Genomic DNA, 15,545 nt, shown 5'->3' on the forward strand with positions numbered 1-15,545 from the left:
TCCAGTAATCTTAAGCTGTTTTAGGTGGTGTTCAACCGTTGTTGCACACCTGAAAGCCAGAGATGGGTTCAAATCCCCACTCAGTGCTGAAGTTCATTAGGTGACCTTGGGCAAGCTGCTATCTCTCACCCTTGTCTCCCTTGCAGGGTTGTTGTGGGAATAAAATAAAAGGTGTCTGGGACTTCTTGGAGGAAAAGATCTTCAAGATGTGTCGCTTAGAGTGCTAGAGACAGGATATAGAGAAGAACATTTATCTCAGAAAAAGAACAGCAAAATGACCCCACACTGTCTTTCTGTTTCCTCGCAGGGTCTCGGCTCCCGTGCTGAGATGACCCCTCCGCACCCCTCGCGCCTGCACCGCCATGGACGCCCCCTCTAACTCTGCCTCCTCCTTCTGCTCCTCCGCTGCTGCCCCCCTGGCCGATGGGCAGGATGACAGGGCCGTGGCTCGGCCCGCTCAGGACTCTCCTGCCTCTCCAGCCACCAAAGAACCCCACCTTTCGGACCCTTCCTCCTCCTCCACATCCCCCTCTCCTGTCGAAATCATGAGGCCCAGCTCGGGTTCCCAGGCGGCATTCAGCTCCGCACCACTCCCAGCAGCCATCTTGTCTCCACCAGAATTTCAAGCAGACTTCAGCCTAGCGACACCAAACCCATCACCATTTCCCCAAGGAACACCTCATAGCGAAGACGGAAGTAAGGAAGAAGCAGAAGAAGATGGAGAAGAGGAGGATGGTGGAAAGAAGGCCCAGCTGTACTTCTCTGCTGAAGGCTCAGCCTACCTCCTCAGCAGCGGCCACGTTCTCTTACCAAAGGGCTCCCCTAGCACCACAGTTCCCCTGGTGTCCATCCTCCACGTCCAGCGCGGTGGAGGCCCTAACCAAGGCTTTATGTCTACTGACCAAATGTCCCAGAATACCTCAGCGCCAAGCGAGTGGACCCCTCACGGCGCCTTCTGCAGTTACCGACTGGCCGGGGCCCCCGCTCGAACCACATCTGCCAAAAACGCTCCCACCAAACCCAAAGATGCCCCCACCGGCCTTGTGGAGGATGAGGAAAATCCCAAAGGGGAAGCCAACCTTGGCCAAGAGGAGGAGCCACCACAGCCACCCATCTGGCTTTGCCTAACATGCCACCTCTCTTTCCGGCGGGGCTGCTCATTGGCCACTCATGCCCGTGCAGCCCACGGGGCACAGCTGAGCACCAACCAATGCCGGGCCCTGTCCAGAGGGGCTTCTGCCGTGTTCCAGGGTACCACAGTCGGCTTCCTAGAACCAAATAATCCCACCACCAAGGCAGACCTCAATGCCAGAATGTGTAGCAGATGGGTGAATGTAACGGAAGAAAAGAAAAAAGAGGAGGAGGAGAGCCGGGAAGGAGAATGTGAGCCACCCGATGCCAAAGATTCAAGGGTCGGCGGCGCGCACTGGGCAAAGGGGGGCACAGAAGACAAACCAGAAACTGAAGAAAAAGAGGGGGAGAAGGAGGAGGCGGCAGCAGAAAAAAAGAAAGAGGAGGGGGTGCTTCTCTCAGACCAAAGCTCACATGGCCAAAGCCCACCGGTAGGTGTGGACCCCTCCCTCTCAGAGACACCACAAAAGAAGGCCAGCAGCAGCATTGATGGCAAAGTTAATACCGGTTTGGCCAAGGAAGACATCGACATGGAGTTAGCCAGTAAAGTCACTGAGTTGGCCAAGGAAGTGATCAGTGCAGGATTGGCACAGGAGGCAACCCACGATGAAGCTGGTGAAGACGACAACCCTGGGTCAGCCCCCAAAGTCAGCAGTGATGGCCTGGCCAACCACACAGACGTCCCAAACGCCACTGGGCTATCACACGACGTTGGCACTCCTGAACTGGCCCACAGCATTGCTAATGTGGGTGCGGCCACTGACATTGGCACACTTGGATTTGATATCAACAACGGGGTAAGCAACAGCAGCCACAATGGAGGGGCCCCTCTTCCCTTTGGGGAAGATTTTACCACCATGGCTTACTCTGGACTGACGCTCTCTGGCCACATGTCCTTGTTGCACTCGCGCAACTCCTGCAAGACTCTCAAGTGTCCAAAGTGCAACTGGCATTACAAGTACCAGCAAACCCTGGATGTGCACATGAAGGAGAAACACCCTGAAAACAACAGCCACTGCGCGTACTGTAGCACGGGTGGGCCTCACCCACGCCTGGCGAGAGGTGAGAGCTACAACTGTGGCTACAAGCCGTACCGCTGTGAGGCCTGCAATTACTCCACCACCACCAAAGGCAACCTCAGCATCCATATGCAGTCTGACAAGCACCTGGCCAACCTGCAGGGCTATCAGGCCACAGGAGGTGGTGGGACCCCCTCAGCCACCCCTCCTGCAGCCCCCACCCCATCTTCCCCTGAGGAGAAGGAGTCAAAAGGCAAGTCCTCCTGGCAGTGCAAGGTTTGCAGCTATGAGACCAATATCTCCCGCAACCTGCGGATCCACATGACGTCCGAGAAGCACATGCAGAACATGCTGCTGCTCCATCAAGGGCTGCCTTTGGCACTGCCTGGGCTTCTGGGGCAACCCCCACCCCCGCCAGGAGGCAAGCCACAGCCAGAGCTCTTCCAGTTCTATGGGGCGCAAACTCTCAGCCACTCCCATCACCCACATCCCCACCACACTCACTCCGGAGGCAACTCGGCCCTGCGGGGGGACAAGCCCATGGAGCAAACCCAACTCCTGCTCAATGGAGGCTTCCCACACCTCAACACCACTGGCAGGAAGATGGCCACCTTGGGGTCAGGTAAGGGAGAACTGCCTTTCCCCGTTCATCCTCCACCACTTCCTTCTCACCAATCACCATTCCAGTCCATGCAGGACCTAGAATTTGGACATGTGCTCTCCCAGCCTTCCGTGATACTGAACAGATAACTGCAGTTCTTGGGTCTTCTCCTTTCTTCATGGCTCTTTCTTGCTTTTTCTATCATGCTGGGTCTCTGCTTCCTTTCTGTGGTCTTTACACCTGTCTTCCTTCTATCCCTTCTCATTCACTTGTTCCTTTTCCTGTTTCTTGTTCATCATTGTATTCCTTGGGGGAAGAGGTTAATCCCAGTTTGCTTTCCCTTCTGTTTCCTTTGCCCAGATCTTTGGATGGCCCCATCCTCTTCCTTCTGTTCCCTTGCTTCTGCCTCTGCCTCACTGTTATTTCACTTTTTTTTGCTCATCTGTTTCATTTTTTATACCTCTCATTCATCGATCATTTGTATTCACCCACTCATTTTCTCCTTCACTCTTATCCCACTTTTCTCTCTGCAGCCCCGGTGTCACTCTCTCCAGAGCCTGCCCCACCTTCCCCATTGCCACCCCACTCTGGATCAGACCTGGTAGCTCCCCAGAGTTTGTTTAGCTGCCTTGTGTGCCAGGTGTTCAGCACAGACAGCCTGGAGGCGCTCCTACGACACGCATCGGCACCGCGTTCCCTGCCCGAGGCCGAGTGGAAGGAGGTGTCAGGTGACTTGCACCGGTGCAGACTCTGTGCTTATGGCACCCAGCTGAAGGCCAACTTCCAGCTGCACCTCAAGACTGACAAGCATGCCTTGAAATACCAACTGGCTGCTCACCTGCGTGAAGGGAGTGGTGCTGCAGCCCACCTGGGGGCAGAGCTTCCTCTTGGTCCACCCCTTCACCTGCACTGCAACCTCTGCGAATACGAGACGAACAGCAAGGAAAAGATGCGGCTGCACGTGGCGGGGGCTGGCCACCAAGAGGCCCTGCAAGGCTATAAGGTACCATGTGGACAGGGTGGCGGGAAGGGTGGCATCAATAGGTGGAGTCCGAGGCGGGTGGGAAAGGCAAGGACCAAAAAGGGTGGAGCCAAAGCCAGATCACACTCAAGGAAGGGCTAAAAGGACAGGCTGGGGACAAATGGAGGAGGAGCAGAGCCTAGGAGTGGGAGGAGCTTTCAGCAAATGGCAAAAGGAAGGAAGTGTGATCATTAAGGGAGGAGGGAATGGAGGGAAGAGGCAGGTGGGCCCATGTGGAAGGCTGGGTGGAAGGGGAGCAAACCCCATCCTCTGTGTGTCCTCTTACACTGCTTTGCCTCTCCCACCAGTTCCTCCTGGAAATGGAGGCCACTTCAGCCCTGCCAGCAGGCTCCGAGCCGTCCCAGTTCCGCTGCCTCCTGTGCAACACCGATTCTCCCAACCGCCTGGTGATGATCCAGCACCTCCGCTCCCCGCAGCACCGCGACACCCACGGCCAGTGGCGCCTCCAGCTACTCCAGAATGGGGAAGGCACTCCTGGCCTCGAGAGATACATCTGCTTTGCCCCTGCCAACCCCTCTGGTAGCTGTCCTGTGGGGCAGGGTGGGCGTCTGTTTGTGGCGACTGCAGGGCTGGACTCGCGTGGAGGACTGCAGGTTGCAGATTTGCAGAGAGTTAGCGGCAGGGGCAAGGCTGGGGGGGGGAGGAAACGGTATCCATGGGAAGGAAAAAGTCAGGCATGTGCAGAGCAGCCATAGGGCAGGGCCCAGTTTTGCAAAGTTGCTGGGCACAGGGGCCAAGGGACCAAAAGGACCCGATTCCTGCCAGTCCTCCATTGGACCGTCCTTCCTGCTCTCCCCTTTGCTTGGTGTTTCATGCATGTCTGTGTCCGTGGATACTGAAGCGCGAAGCGCCGGAAAGTTCCCTCCTCCGCCTCCTCCTCCTACCATAGCCACCGCCAACCTCCCCCCCCCTTCATAATGGATTATGACAGATACTGGGGCTGTTGCCTAGCAACCCACAGGAAGAATGAAGGAGAGGAGAAATGAGAAAAGAGAGATGTAGGGACCGCAGCCGGTTTGGGGGGGAGGAGAAGAGGGGGCAGGAGAGAGAAGTCAGGAGCACAGAGATATATTTCTCTCCCTCCCCAGCCAGTAGCTGTCCCCCTGCCCCAGCTCCTCCCCTGTGCCCTGGGGGGACCCTTTCCCAGTGTTGCCAGTTGGCTCAGTTCCCAGCATCAATTTATCTTTCAAAACAGCATTGACCCTGGGAAGGTCCCTTTCTATGTACAGAAGTCAATAAGGATCAGCCTTGTAGATAAAAAGGGGGAAAGATGTGGGGGGGGCCAGGGGGGGATTATCTGGGTCTTGACTGAGGGCAGGCAAGAGGCAGAGGTGGAAATGGGGTCACCTGAACCTTGAGGTAAGGATCGGTGTGGCCCCGTCACCACTCACTCAGTGGAAGAACCAGGCAGGAATTAGAGAGGTGTTTGGGTGGACCCTGCAGGGAAAAGTAGGGCTCAGTGAGCTTTCTATGGGGAGGGATCGGAGGGCACAGGAAGAGCCCTGGGGTGGCTGGAACTAGCAAAGGTGTGCTTGTGTGTGTGGGGGGGGGGCCACGCTGTGTGGTGAGAAATGGAGGTCTTAACACCTTGGCGGGTGTATTGAATGGTGTTAATTGAGTTGCCAATGGCAGTGAGGTTGCTACTGCTGGGCGGGGAGGCGAGCCCGTTCGATATTAACGATCCCACTTGGGTTGAGAGTTTAATTAGTATCTGACGAGGGATAAAAGTCCTGGGTTGTGCGTCATTCCGACTCAGCAACATCGATGGTGGAATTCCCTCCATTTCCCCCCCCCAATCTCTCACTTTGTGTATACTTCAAATTCCCGCCTTCTACACATGCCTGATCTGGTCTGATCTCGGAAGCTAAGCAGGGTCAGGCCTGGTTAGTACTTGGATGGGAGACCGCCTGGGAATACCGGGTGCTGTAGGCTTATACCATAGTCTTTCCAGACTGAAGGTTGCCAGCCGACCAAATGATGGGGGGGGGAATATCCCCTCATGAAACAAAGAGATAAAGAGAGGCGAGAACAATGCTAGCTGTATTTGGGCCCACCCACCCAGCACCCCATTTTCACTTTTTGGTATACTCCCCATTTTCAGGGAAGGAAGCTGCGCCAGAGACACTGGCCCCCGAAAAAGAAACACTGAACAAAGCCCAGGCACCTGGTGAGTAAATCTTTCACTCTTGTGCAAGACACACACTCCTAGTACACTGTTGCCAATTACCATTTTCTCATGTTATGGTTCTGTTGTTAGTCAAGCTCCTGATTCCTCCCCCCCCCACCTGCTAGCCAGAGGATTCCTCCCACCCAGAGCCATTCGCAGTCGTTTTCACCCTTTCCCTTGGTGGAAATCCTGCCTCCTCTCACAATCCCATCCTTTCTAAACAAAGCAACATGCCATTGTGAGCACCCCGTGCCTGGGTGAGAAAGCCCACCACTGCCTGGTGGGTCCTTCTCAAGCAGCTTGCTTGGTGGGCCCTGGAATAGACACGCGTGATCCCAGCCACCTGTTTTTGGGACTGGCAGTGTATAGATGTAGGCCTTGCACTTGCTCTGTTAGCATGCATGTGAGAAAGATCCAGCTCACATATGCAATAAGAACACAAGGGCATATATGAGCTAGACCCAGTGGTCCTTCCCCCTCATTTATGTTCACAACAGGATTGGCTGGTTGCAGTGGGTGGTGATGCTTGGTTAAATGCTTCCTCTCCACCAACCCCACCATGGCAGGGATCCCTTGTCACAGTGAAACCCCTTTGGAACAGTTTCAGGAGCCCTCCCCATTTAAATGTCCTCGCAACAACCTTTAGGGCCGCTAGTAATAGTAAACTCTCCCTCACCACATTTGTAAAGCTCCTGCAGCAAATCCTTCCTCTCTCTCCCCTTGCAGGCTCTGATGAGGCTGAAACGAAAGCTGGAGGCCTGGGTGACACTACAGTGAGTAGGGCCAGAGCGGGCTGCTTGAGGCTTTGTAAGGAATGGGTGATGGTGGTGGGACCAGTTATTTCTTAAAGCTGATATTGGCAGGGCTGTTCATACATCGTCTGAGTTATCCTTAGTAGCGGACCTGCAAGAGAGGGTGATATTTTTATGATGACCGTGTTGTGGCCACACTTTGACCCTTCTTACTTTTTGACCAGTAGCAGATAGAAAATTGGGTCATGGAAACCAGCCTGGTTTGGGAAGCCAAAGCTTTGTCTGTCTGTAATCATCCGGCAAGGTCTTTTAAGCTGTGGTGTGGTAGTTCCCCTCTTGGCCACTTGGGGCATTTGGCTGCTTGTTTATAAGAAAGCAGAGAGGGAGAAAAAGTGATTGTGTGGGTTGGAAGGGAGCAGGAAGTGTTTTTGTGCCAAGGGACTGATATGGAGTCAAGCAGGTGGGAACAAGAGGCTGATCAGTCCTGGCTTTGCAGGGTCACCTTTTCCAACCTTCTCTCACAGTTTTTGTCATTGGGATTTCAAACCGATATACTTGGAAATCCGTTCTGTCTGGGCTGGGATGAAGCGTTATGGTTCCTTGATCAAGACATTCTCTTCTCACACACTCTCCTCTCCTCTCCCAAATCAGGTGTTCTGCTGTCCGTACTGCAACTACACTGATGAAACGGCAGAAGCTGTGCGGGCTCACACCATCTCTCAGCATGCCGTGCAGCCCAAATTCCGTTGCCCCCTGTGCCAAGAGCAGCTGGTGGGTCGCACAAACCTTCACTTCCACCTCAGCCACATTCACAATGTAGTGCCTGAGTGTGTGGAGAAGCTACTGCTGGTGGTGAGTGTCAGTAAAATGGGTACCTTTTCTCCTCTCCCTACTTTCTCCACTGAATGTTTAGATTTCTGCTTTCCGCTGTGGTTTAGCTAGTTGCTTCTGAGAACATCACAAGCAGGGCCTGAAGGCAAGAACAGTTAACTGCTGTTGTTTATGTGTCTGTCACAATTCGCATGGTAAGCGGTAATACAACAGGTAAAGCATTTTCTTTCATGGAGGTGCCATGATGGGAAACCTAGACCTGTTGAGTCTGTTCCTGACCTGCAGCTATTAAAGGAATGGGAATCCTACCTGACAAAAAGATGACGAGCAGGAAAGCTGATGTGGGTGTGTGGAAACGGAGAGGTAGAGTAAAATGTGAACACCCAATGCCAAGGAGCACATTCCTAGAGCCATGTGGGGGTTGCTGGTGGTATGCTTTGGTTGGGGGATGTTTGCAATTTCACTGGCTGTGGGCTTCAGCTTTCATTTCCCCCATCCATAAAATGGGAACAGTTAGCATTCTGTAAGGCAAAATGTTCTTGAAAGGCTCAGAAATACTGATTTGGCAGTCCAGTGAATCTGCTTTGTCTCTTTCTCATCCTTTACTAGGCCACCACTGTGGAGATGACCTTTGCCACCAAAGTTATACCTGGCGTCAGCCTCCCTTCTGACCCACCAAAGCCAGGTGGGATACCCAACTCGGAACAAGGGGGTGGAAATGATTCAGAAAGCCCCCTTGTTGGTAAGCAATGCAGATTGTGTAGGAGGGGCTTCATCTCTATTACAAACAGAATCAAGATATAAGGGATTACTTCTCTGTTCTGCCTTGCTGGCTTTTACCGAAGTTCAAGAAAACTAATTTATTTGCTTGGCTTCCAGCATTCCTTGCAAAAACAGCAAACAACCCGGGTCACTGCTGGTAGACTGCTCAGCAGCTCCTATGTGGAGCTTCTTGCATGGGCTAGCACACTACCTCTGTATTTTCAAGTTTTTCTTTCTGGAGTCATGAGGGCTAGCAACAACTTTTCATTTAAAATGAAAACAGCATTCTCTGGGGTGTTAGAAATGGGGTGTCAGTGGCAGAAAGATACCACACACAAGCCAATGATGGATGTTAGAGTTATGCTCCCTTATTCCTCTCTCCGGCAGGGCAGAGACCTGCCCAAACACTGAACACCTATAAAATTGTGAGGGGGAGGGGTGAGAGCTAAGACCTTCACAGCTTTCATCACAACAAACACACTTTAGCTGGAGTGCTTTTAGTGTTCAGGCTTTCAGCTAGCTTGGAAGTATGTTGCAAGATGTGGGATATGGGATGCAAGATAGGGGAATTCAAAGACAGAGGGTTTGACTAAGCAATTACAATTGGACTAAGCCTGGGCTAAGTTTCCATTGGATTAGTCACTAAGGGTTGATGGTTGTAAGCTGCCGCCTTTTGATCAAAAGGCGGGGTATACATTTCAAGGTATGAATGAATAAACAAATAAATAAGGAAGCGCCGTTGATACCTCTGCATTGTTAGTCATGAGTTGTTCAAATCCCATTAAGTTCAGTGGGACATAGTCAGTCATGACTTGGTGTTTTTGGATACAACGCATCGACACTCAAAATTCCCCATCAAATAGCAGCTTCTGCACATTAGCCGCAAACCAGGCCACAGTGTGATCTTCTAGGGCCACAGGGGCTTCTCAGCTATCCTTAGACCGGTTCTCCATTTAGATCACCTGAGGATTCTCTTATAAGGAGGGTCCTGCGTGGGCTGCATCCAGAATCTATGTGAACAGGCATTTGTGTTAATGCCCAGTGTGTTAAGGAGAGAGAAACCTTTGGAAGAAATAGCTGACTCTTTATAACCACTCCTTTTCCCTTCTCTTCCTGCCCTCTCCCTTCATCAGCCATGGGGGAGAAACCCCCTCCAGCTCCCATGCATTGTCCTGAAACTCCTCCTCCTCCTCCTGCTGCCTCCCCAACTCTACCTGCTGATCCTCCAGAAAAACCACCACCTGACCCTTCAACTCCTCCTTCAGCTGCTCCCCTGGAATCTGAAGATGAAGACCCTCCTCGTCCAAACGCCCCACCCGAGGAGCAGCCACTTCCACCGCAAGCCCCGAGCGAGCCGCTTGAGGCTTCCCCCCTTGCCCTGCCAAGCCAAGATCCCCGACACCCTCTGTCCTATCGCAAGGCCACCAATTTCGCTTTGGACAAGTTCCTAGACCCAGCTCGTCCGTACAAATGCACCGTCTGCAAGGAATCCTTCACCCAGAAGAACATCCTGCTCGTGCACTACAACTCTGTCTCCCACTTGCACAAGATGAAGAAGGCCTCGGCCGACCCTTCCGCACCCTCCCGAGGCGAGCACGGCACGCCCGGGGCACTTCAGCCATCCTCTGACAAGCCCTACAAGTGTACCACCTGTCGCGTTTCGTACAACCAGAGCTCCACTTTGGAGATCCACATGCGCTCGGTCCTGCACCAGACGCGCTCCCGGGTAGCTAAGATGGAAGCCGTTGGGAAAGCAGAGGCGCCACCTGCCGAACTGGAGCCCCCAAGCGAGCCCCTGATGGAACCGGAGGCCCCCAAGCTCGTAGAGGCCAGCTGTGTGCAAGTGCCAGCTCTCCCGTTTCTGGCGCCCTCTGCCGCAGAGCTGCAGCGGTTTCCCACTCCCCTGTTTACACCACCACTGCTGCCCCCCTTCCCGCTGGTCCCGGAGTCCCTTTTGAAACTGCAGCAGCAACAGCAGCAGCTCTTGCTCCCCTTCTATTTACATGACATCAAGGTGACCCCCAAGTTGGCTTTAGCGGCCCCGGCACTGACCCTTCCAGCCACTCCACCTGTGCTGCTGCCGCCTCCCGCAACCAAGGAAGAGGCGGCACCTGCGGCCAGCAGCGCGAAACCAGAGCCCGCCGAGGAAGCAGAACCAGAGGAGGCGGAGGGGAGTCAGCCGGGGAACGAGGCGTCCCGCACTGCGGCAAAGGCCCTGCTGGAGAACTTTGGCTTTGAGCTGGTGATCCAGTACAACGAGGGCAAGCAACCGGCAGCCGCAGCCCCGGCGGCCCCCCCTCGCCCCCCTGCAGGCAAACTGCAGTGCGGCACGTGCGGCAAGCAGTTCTCCAACATGCTCATCCTGAAGACGCACGAGGAGCACGTGCACCGCCGCTTCCTGCCCTTTGAGGCGCTTAATCGCTACGCCGCGCAGTTCCGGAAGAGCTACGACAGCATGTGCCAGCCCCCACCGCCACCAGCTCTTCCTGCTGAGACTACCGCTACCCCGACCACCGCCGCCGCCGCCCCAGAAACCACCACAGTCACTGTTACACCAGCCTCCGTGCCGCTGGAGATCCCTTCCCTTTGCCCTCCTTTCTTACTGCAGCCCATGCCAGTGGTGGTGCCCCCTCCGGAAGGGGACACTCCTCGGGTGTCTCCTGAACGCCTGAAATCTCTCTGGTTTCGGGGAGAGGATGAGGAAGGGGGCGCCCCATCCACAGTTCTTGACCCTTCCCGGGGCAGCTTCCCCACAACCAGGCGGTTCTCCCGCACCAAATTCACAGAGTTCCAGTCTCAGGCTCTGCAGTCCTTCTTTGAGTCCAGCGCTTACCCCAAAGACGGCGAGGTGGAGAAGCTGTCGGTGCTGTTGGGCTTGCCAAACAGGGTCATTGTGGTTTGGTTCCAAAACGCACGTCAGAAGGCCCGGAAGTACGGAGGGAACGAAGCCGGCGTGGGCAGCGGGAGTGCCGTGATGCAGCCCTCCTGCAAGAAATGCCGGACGTCCTTCCGCTGCATTTTTGAGCTTGTGCGCCACCTCAAGAAGTGCTACAACGACCAGCCTGAGGAAGGGGAAGGCGATTGTGCCGAGGAAGAGAACGAGGCCCCTGAGGAAGAGGAGCAGGAGGAGAAGGAGGAAGAGGAGCAGCAGCAGGAGCCTTTAGTTACCAATGGAGAGGTGAAGACAGATGGCACAGGAGACAACCCCCCAGAGGAAGAACCAACAGCACCGGCAGCCCCATCAGAGAGCGCCAACACCCACCCCTGCGACCAGTGCACAGCCAAGTTCTCCAGCACTGACCTCCTCAGCGTCCATCGGGTCAGTCACATGCCAGCAGCTGGTCCTCTACCTGCCACCCCTGGACCACAACCACCCCTGGATCTGGGCCCGCTTGTGTTTAGCGAACGTGTTGGCCACCTCGACCCCTCTCGTGCGCAGAAGCGGAAGCACGACGATGGGAGCCTGTCGCCCACAGGAAGCGAGTGTGCCAGCGTGACAGGAGGGGACAGCGAGCCACCCCGGGACAAACGCCTGCGCACCACTATTTTGCCAGAGCAGTTGGAGATCTTGTATCGCTGGTACATGCAGGATTCCAATCCTACCCGGAAGATGCTCGACTGTATCTCGGAAGAAGTTGGGCTCAAAAAGAGGGTTGTCCAAGTGTGGTTTCAGAACACAAGAGCCCGTGAGAGAAAGGGCCAGTTTCGGTGTAGCTCCGCCACCGCCAACCAAACCAGTAAGCCCTCGCCAGTGCTCCCCACCACCTTCCCAAAGTTCAACCCTCCATCACGAGACCCACCCATCCATTATGGAGCCACCTTCACCCCCAGCCTCCCTGTGGTTAATGTGCCGCCCCCTCCAGCCAAACCGGAGCTTCCTGCTGACCCACAAACACAGGAAGAGGCGGTTGAGGAAGAGGCATCCAAGGAGAACGAAGAGCGGAGCCTGTCAGGAGGGGAGCTGAGCGATTCGTCCTCGTCGTCATCTTCCTTGGCCGACATGGACTTTTCCAGCAGCCGACGGAGTCGAGCGACTGGCGATGGCGGTCTTGGAGGCACACACGATTCTATGGGCCAACGTCGGTATCGCACTCAGATGTCCAGCCTTCAGCTTAAGATCATGAAGGCCTGCTACGAGGCCTATCGAACTCCCACCATGCAGGAGTGCGAGGTGCTGGGCGAGGAGATAGGGCTGCCCAAGCGGGTGATTCAGGTGTGGTTTCAGAATGCCAGGGCCAAAGAAAAAAAGGCCAAGGCCGCCACCGGTGGAGGCGACGAGGGGCCGCTCAGTACTCAGGCTCAGTCCGAATGCCCCTACTGTGAGGTCAAATACGATTTCTACGTTTCCTGCCGTGGGCATCTCTTCTCCCGTGGCCATCTTGCCCGGCTTAAGGAGGCCATCAAGGTCCAGCTGAAGAGTGAGAGCAAGTGCTACGAGCTTGTGCCCGACAAAGGGACACCATCCCCAACCAGACTGGGCACCTCTATGCCTCCCACCACCGTGCCAACCTCCGTTGGCAGTATGGCCCCATTCGTGCCAGGTGAGTGCATGATTAAAAGGTAAGGCACACTCCATTCAAGACCAGGGATAGGCCTTAAATGACGTTATTGCTCCTCACTTATACCACGTTGCCCTCTTCAGTACATGAGCTTTCTTGTCTCCTTGGCTTTCCTTACAGATTATCTTGACCCCCTCCCTCCTCTGCAAGTCACTCCATCCACTATTTTGAGTCGAATCTACCAAAATGGCTCTCACCCACAGGCATTCTGTTGATTGGCTTTTGCCCATTTGACTTTGCATCAACTTATTCCCTCCTTTAGCCCTTCCTAGCCCCCAAGATTTCTTCTGTATACGTGGTGGAAAGAGCATTAGGGTGTGCTGGTCTGTATAAACAGGCGTCTCGTCCTCTATCTCCTGCTGTCTGCATTGGCTTACCAAGGGTTGCCAACTGATGCCCTTGCCAAAAAGAGAGGGTATCGGTCCCAGCATTTGGAGGAACTGGGTATTGGACTGGGAACGGAAAGGGGTTCACCTGTCACTTTGTAAAAATCTGGGTCTAGAACTGTAATGGAATGATGGATGGAAGCAGTGTGGAAAGACCAGGAACTGGATGAGTGCCCAGATTAACAGAGGCAGAAGGACTGTTCACACCTGTTTTCTCTCCCGCCTCAACAGGTCCTTCTTCCTCCTCTGGGGTTCTGAGCTCCCCTTTGGCCTCCACACAGCCGGGTCCCCCCTTACCTCAGCTCCTCGCACCAGAACCAGACCAGCTTGGCTCCTCGACAGAACCTGCGCCTGTTCCGGAGGCCTCCGCAAGCGAGAGCCAGGCAGAACCTGCCTCGAGTGCAGCCCAAGAACCCTCCTTGTCCTCCACTGCCACGCTGAAGAACCTCAAGACACTGAAGGCCGCAGTGCCGGCCCTACTGGGGGGTCAGTTCCTGCCTTTCCCCTTGCCGGCAGCCACAGCAACAGCCCCCTCGCTTTTTGGAGCACAGCTGCCCGGGGCCTACTTCCAGCAGCTTTACGGCATGAAGAAGGGGCTCTTCCCCATGAATCCCGTCATACCTCAGACACTCATGGGGCTGCTTCCCAGCCCCCTGCTCCCAGCACCCGCGCCTGAGCCTCCCGTCGAGGTGTCTGAGGCCCCCGGCATCTCCACGGTCGATGTGACTCACCAGTACATTTGCCGCCAATGCAAGGCCGCCTTCGAGAGCGAGGGGGCGGCTGCAGCCCACCAGGCCGCTTTCTGCTACTTCGGGCGACAGCCGCCTGCGGCCCCACCCCCACTGCGTGTACCTGTGTGCACCTACCACTGCCTGGCCTGCGAGGTGCTTGTGAGCGGGCGTGAGGCACTGGGGGCCCACCTGCGCTCCAGCGCCCACCGGCGCAAGGCCGGGTCCAACGCAGCAACTGCATCGGTGTTTGCCAAAGAGGAATCCAAATTACCTCACTCGGACTCCAACCCAAAAAGTAACGCTACCTCTACGACACTACTAGCTTTATAGAGACGGATGCCACACTGCCACCAACTGAGAGAGAATGACTAGCCAACCAGCCAGTGGAGGGGTGGACACCCCTTTGGGTGCCCCCTCTATCCATGCCCAAGAACTACTGCTCAACACCCAACTCAACCCCTACCCTTTTTTTTAATTGCCAGCAAGGAAGAACGGCTAATAAATGTGAGAGACGGCCACCTGTCATTTGCCCCAAAACACCACCCTATCCCAGCTCACTGGCAGCCAGAGGAAGGCTAAATCTACCCCTCAGCCCTGCTTCCCACATAACTCTAGCCCAAGTATCACTAGACTAGAGCTGGATGGAAATGCAGATGAGCCACTGAGGAAGCCCCCCAGCCCCTAAGAACGCACACTTTAGAACTGCCTTGTACCCTTTCCAGCTTGTCCATTTTGTAACCCAAACCCAATCCTCTTCGCCCCACACTTTGACCCACAAACCCAAGCCAGCATGGCCGTCTGCACCTCAGCCTAACCTTTCCTTCGCACCTACCACCCCACGTTTCGGCTGCTGCAGATTCCCTGCCTCTTTTCCTGTCCCCAGAGGATTATTTGATATCCATGCCTACCAAATTTAATATGGCTGCCAGCCTATGCCCTTCTCTTCCCCAGCCTGTCACTCTTGTTTCCCACCTACCTACCTGTGTGTTCCAGAGTCTTCCATCTCCTGTGGCATACACACGGACCTCACCTGTGAGAGAGACATGGGAGACTGTCATCCCCCCCCCCACATCTGTGATCCAGGCTCTCAGTGTCTTCCCCTGTCCCCAGCTCCAGAGATTTTCCACATGTTCTGTCAGGAACCTTTTTCAAGATATCCCTGCCATCTTAACTGTCTCTGGATATTGCCCAAACATGGACTTCATGCTTCTGGGTGGGCGCTCTCTTTCCTCCCACGTGTTTGTCCACAAAAGCCGCTCCACTTTCACGTCAACACAACCACCCCAAACTCTGGCCTCGCAACATCCTCTTTGCATCACCACACGTGCCCCAAAGCTCCCCCCCCCATGCACGTGTGACAGATCCCCCATCATGAGAACTGCTGGCAAATCTTGATACCGACCAGGACCCCCTCTTGCATCCAGTCCTTGCACCTCCTCTCTCTCTCACACACAGACACACACACACACACACACACCACGCACTTGTTTGAACTCCTCACACACACCTTCCCACCCTTTTACTGTGTTACCGACCGAGAAAGGCCAAAAAAAGCAAAGCAAAC

General features: G+C 54.9%; 1 protein-coding gene across 1 annotated transcript; it reads left to right on the forward strand.

The window, feature by feature from the left end:
* The first annotated feature begins 362 nt into the window (after positions 1 to 362).
* ZFHX2 (zinc finger homeobox 2) lies at positions 363 to 14,311 on the forward strand. The gene is made up of 9 exons (XM_066630423.1): positions 363 to 2,772; positions 3,285 to 3,754; positions 4,081 to 4,312; positions 5,895 to 5,960; positions 6,687 to 6,733; positions 7,364 to 7,564; positions 8,153 to 8,285; positions 9,439 to 12,846; positions 13,482 to 14,311. The coding sequence occupies exons 1-9, from the start codon at positions 363 to 365 to the stop codon at positions 14,309 to 14,311; spliced, it is 7,797 nt and encodes a 2,598-aa protein (XP_066486520.1).
* Positions 14,312 to 15,545: the final 1,234 nt, after the last annotated feature.

This window comes from Tiliqua scincoides, chromosome 5 (assembly GCF_035046505.1).
Source record: "Tiliqua scincoides isolate rTilSci1 chromosome 5, rTilSci1.hap2, whole genome shotgun sequence".
Classification (NCBI taxonomy): domain Eukaryota; kingdom Metazoa; phylum Chordata; class Lepidosauria; order Squamata; family Scincidae; genus Tiliqua; species Tiliqua scincoides.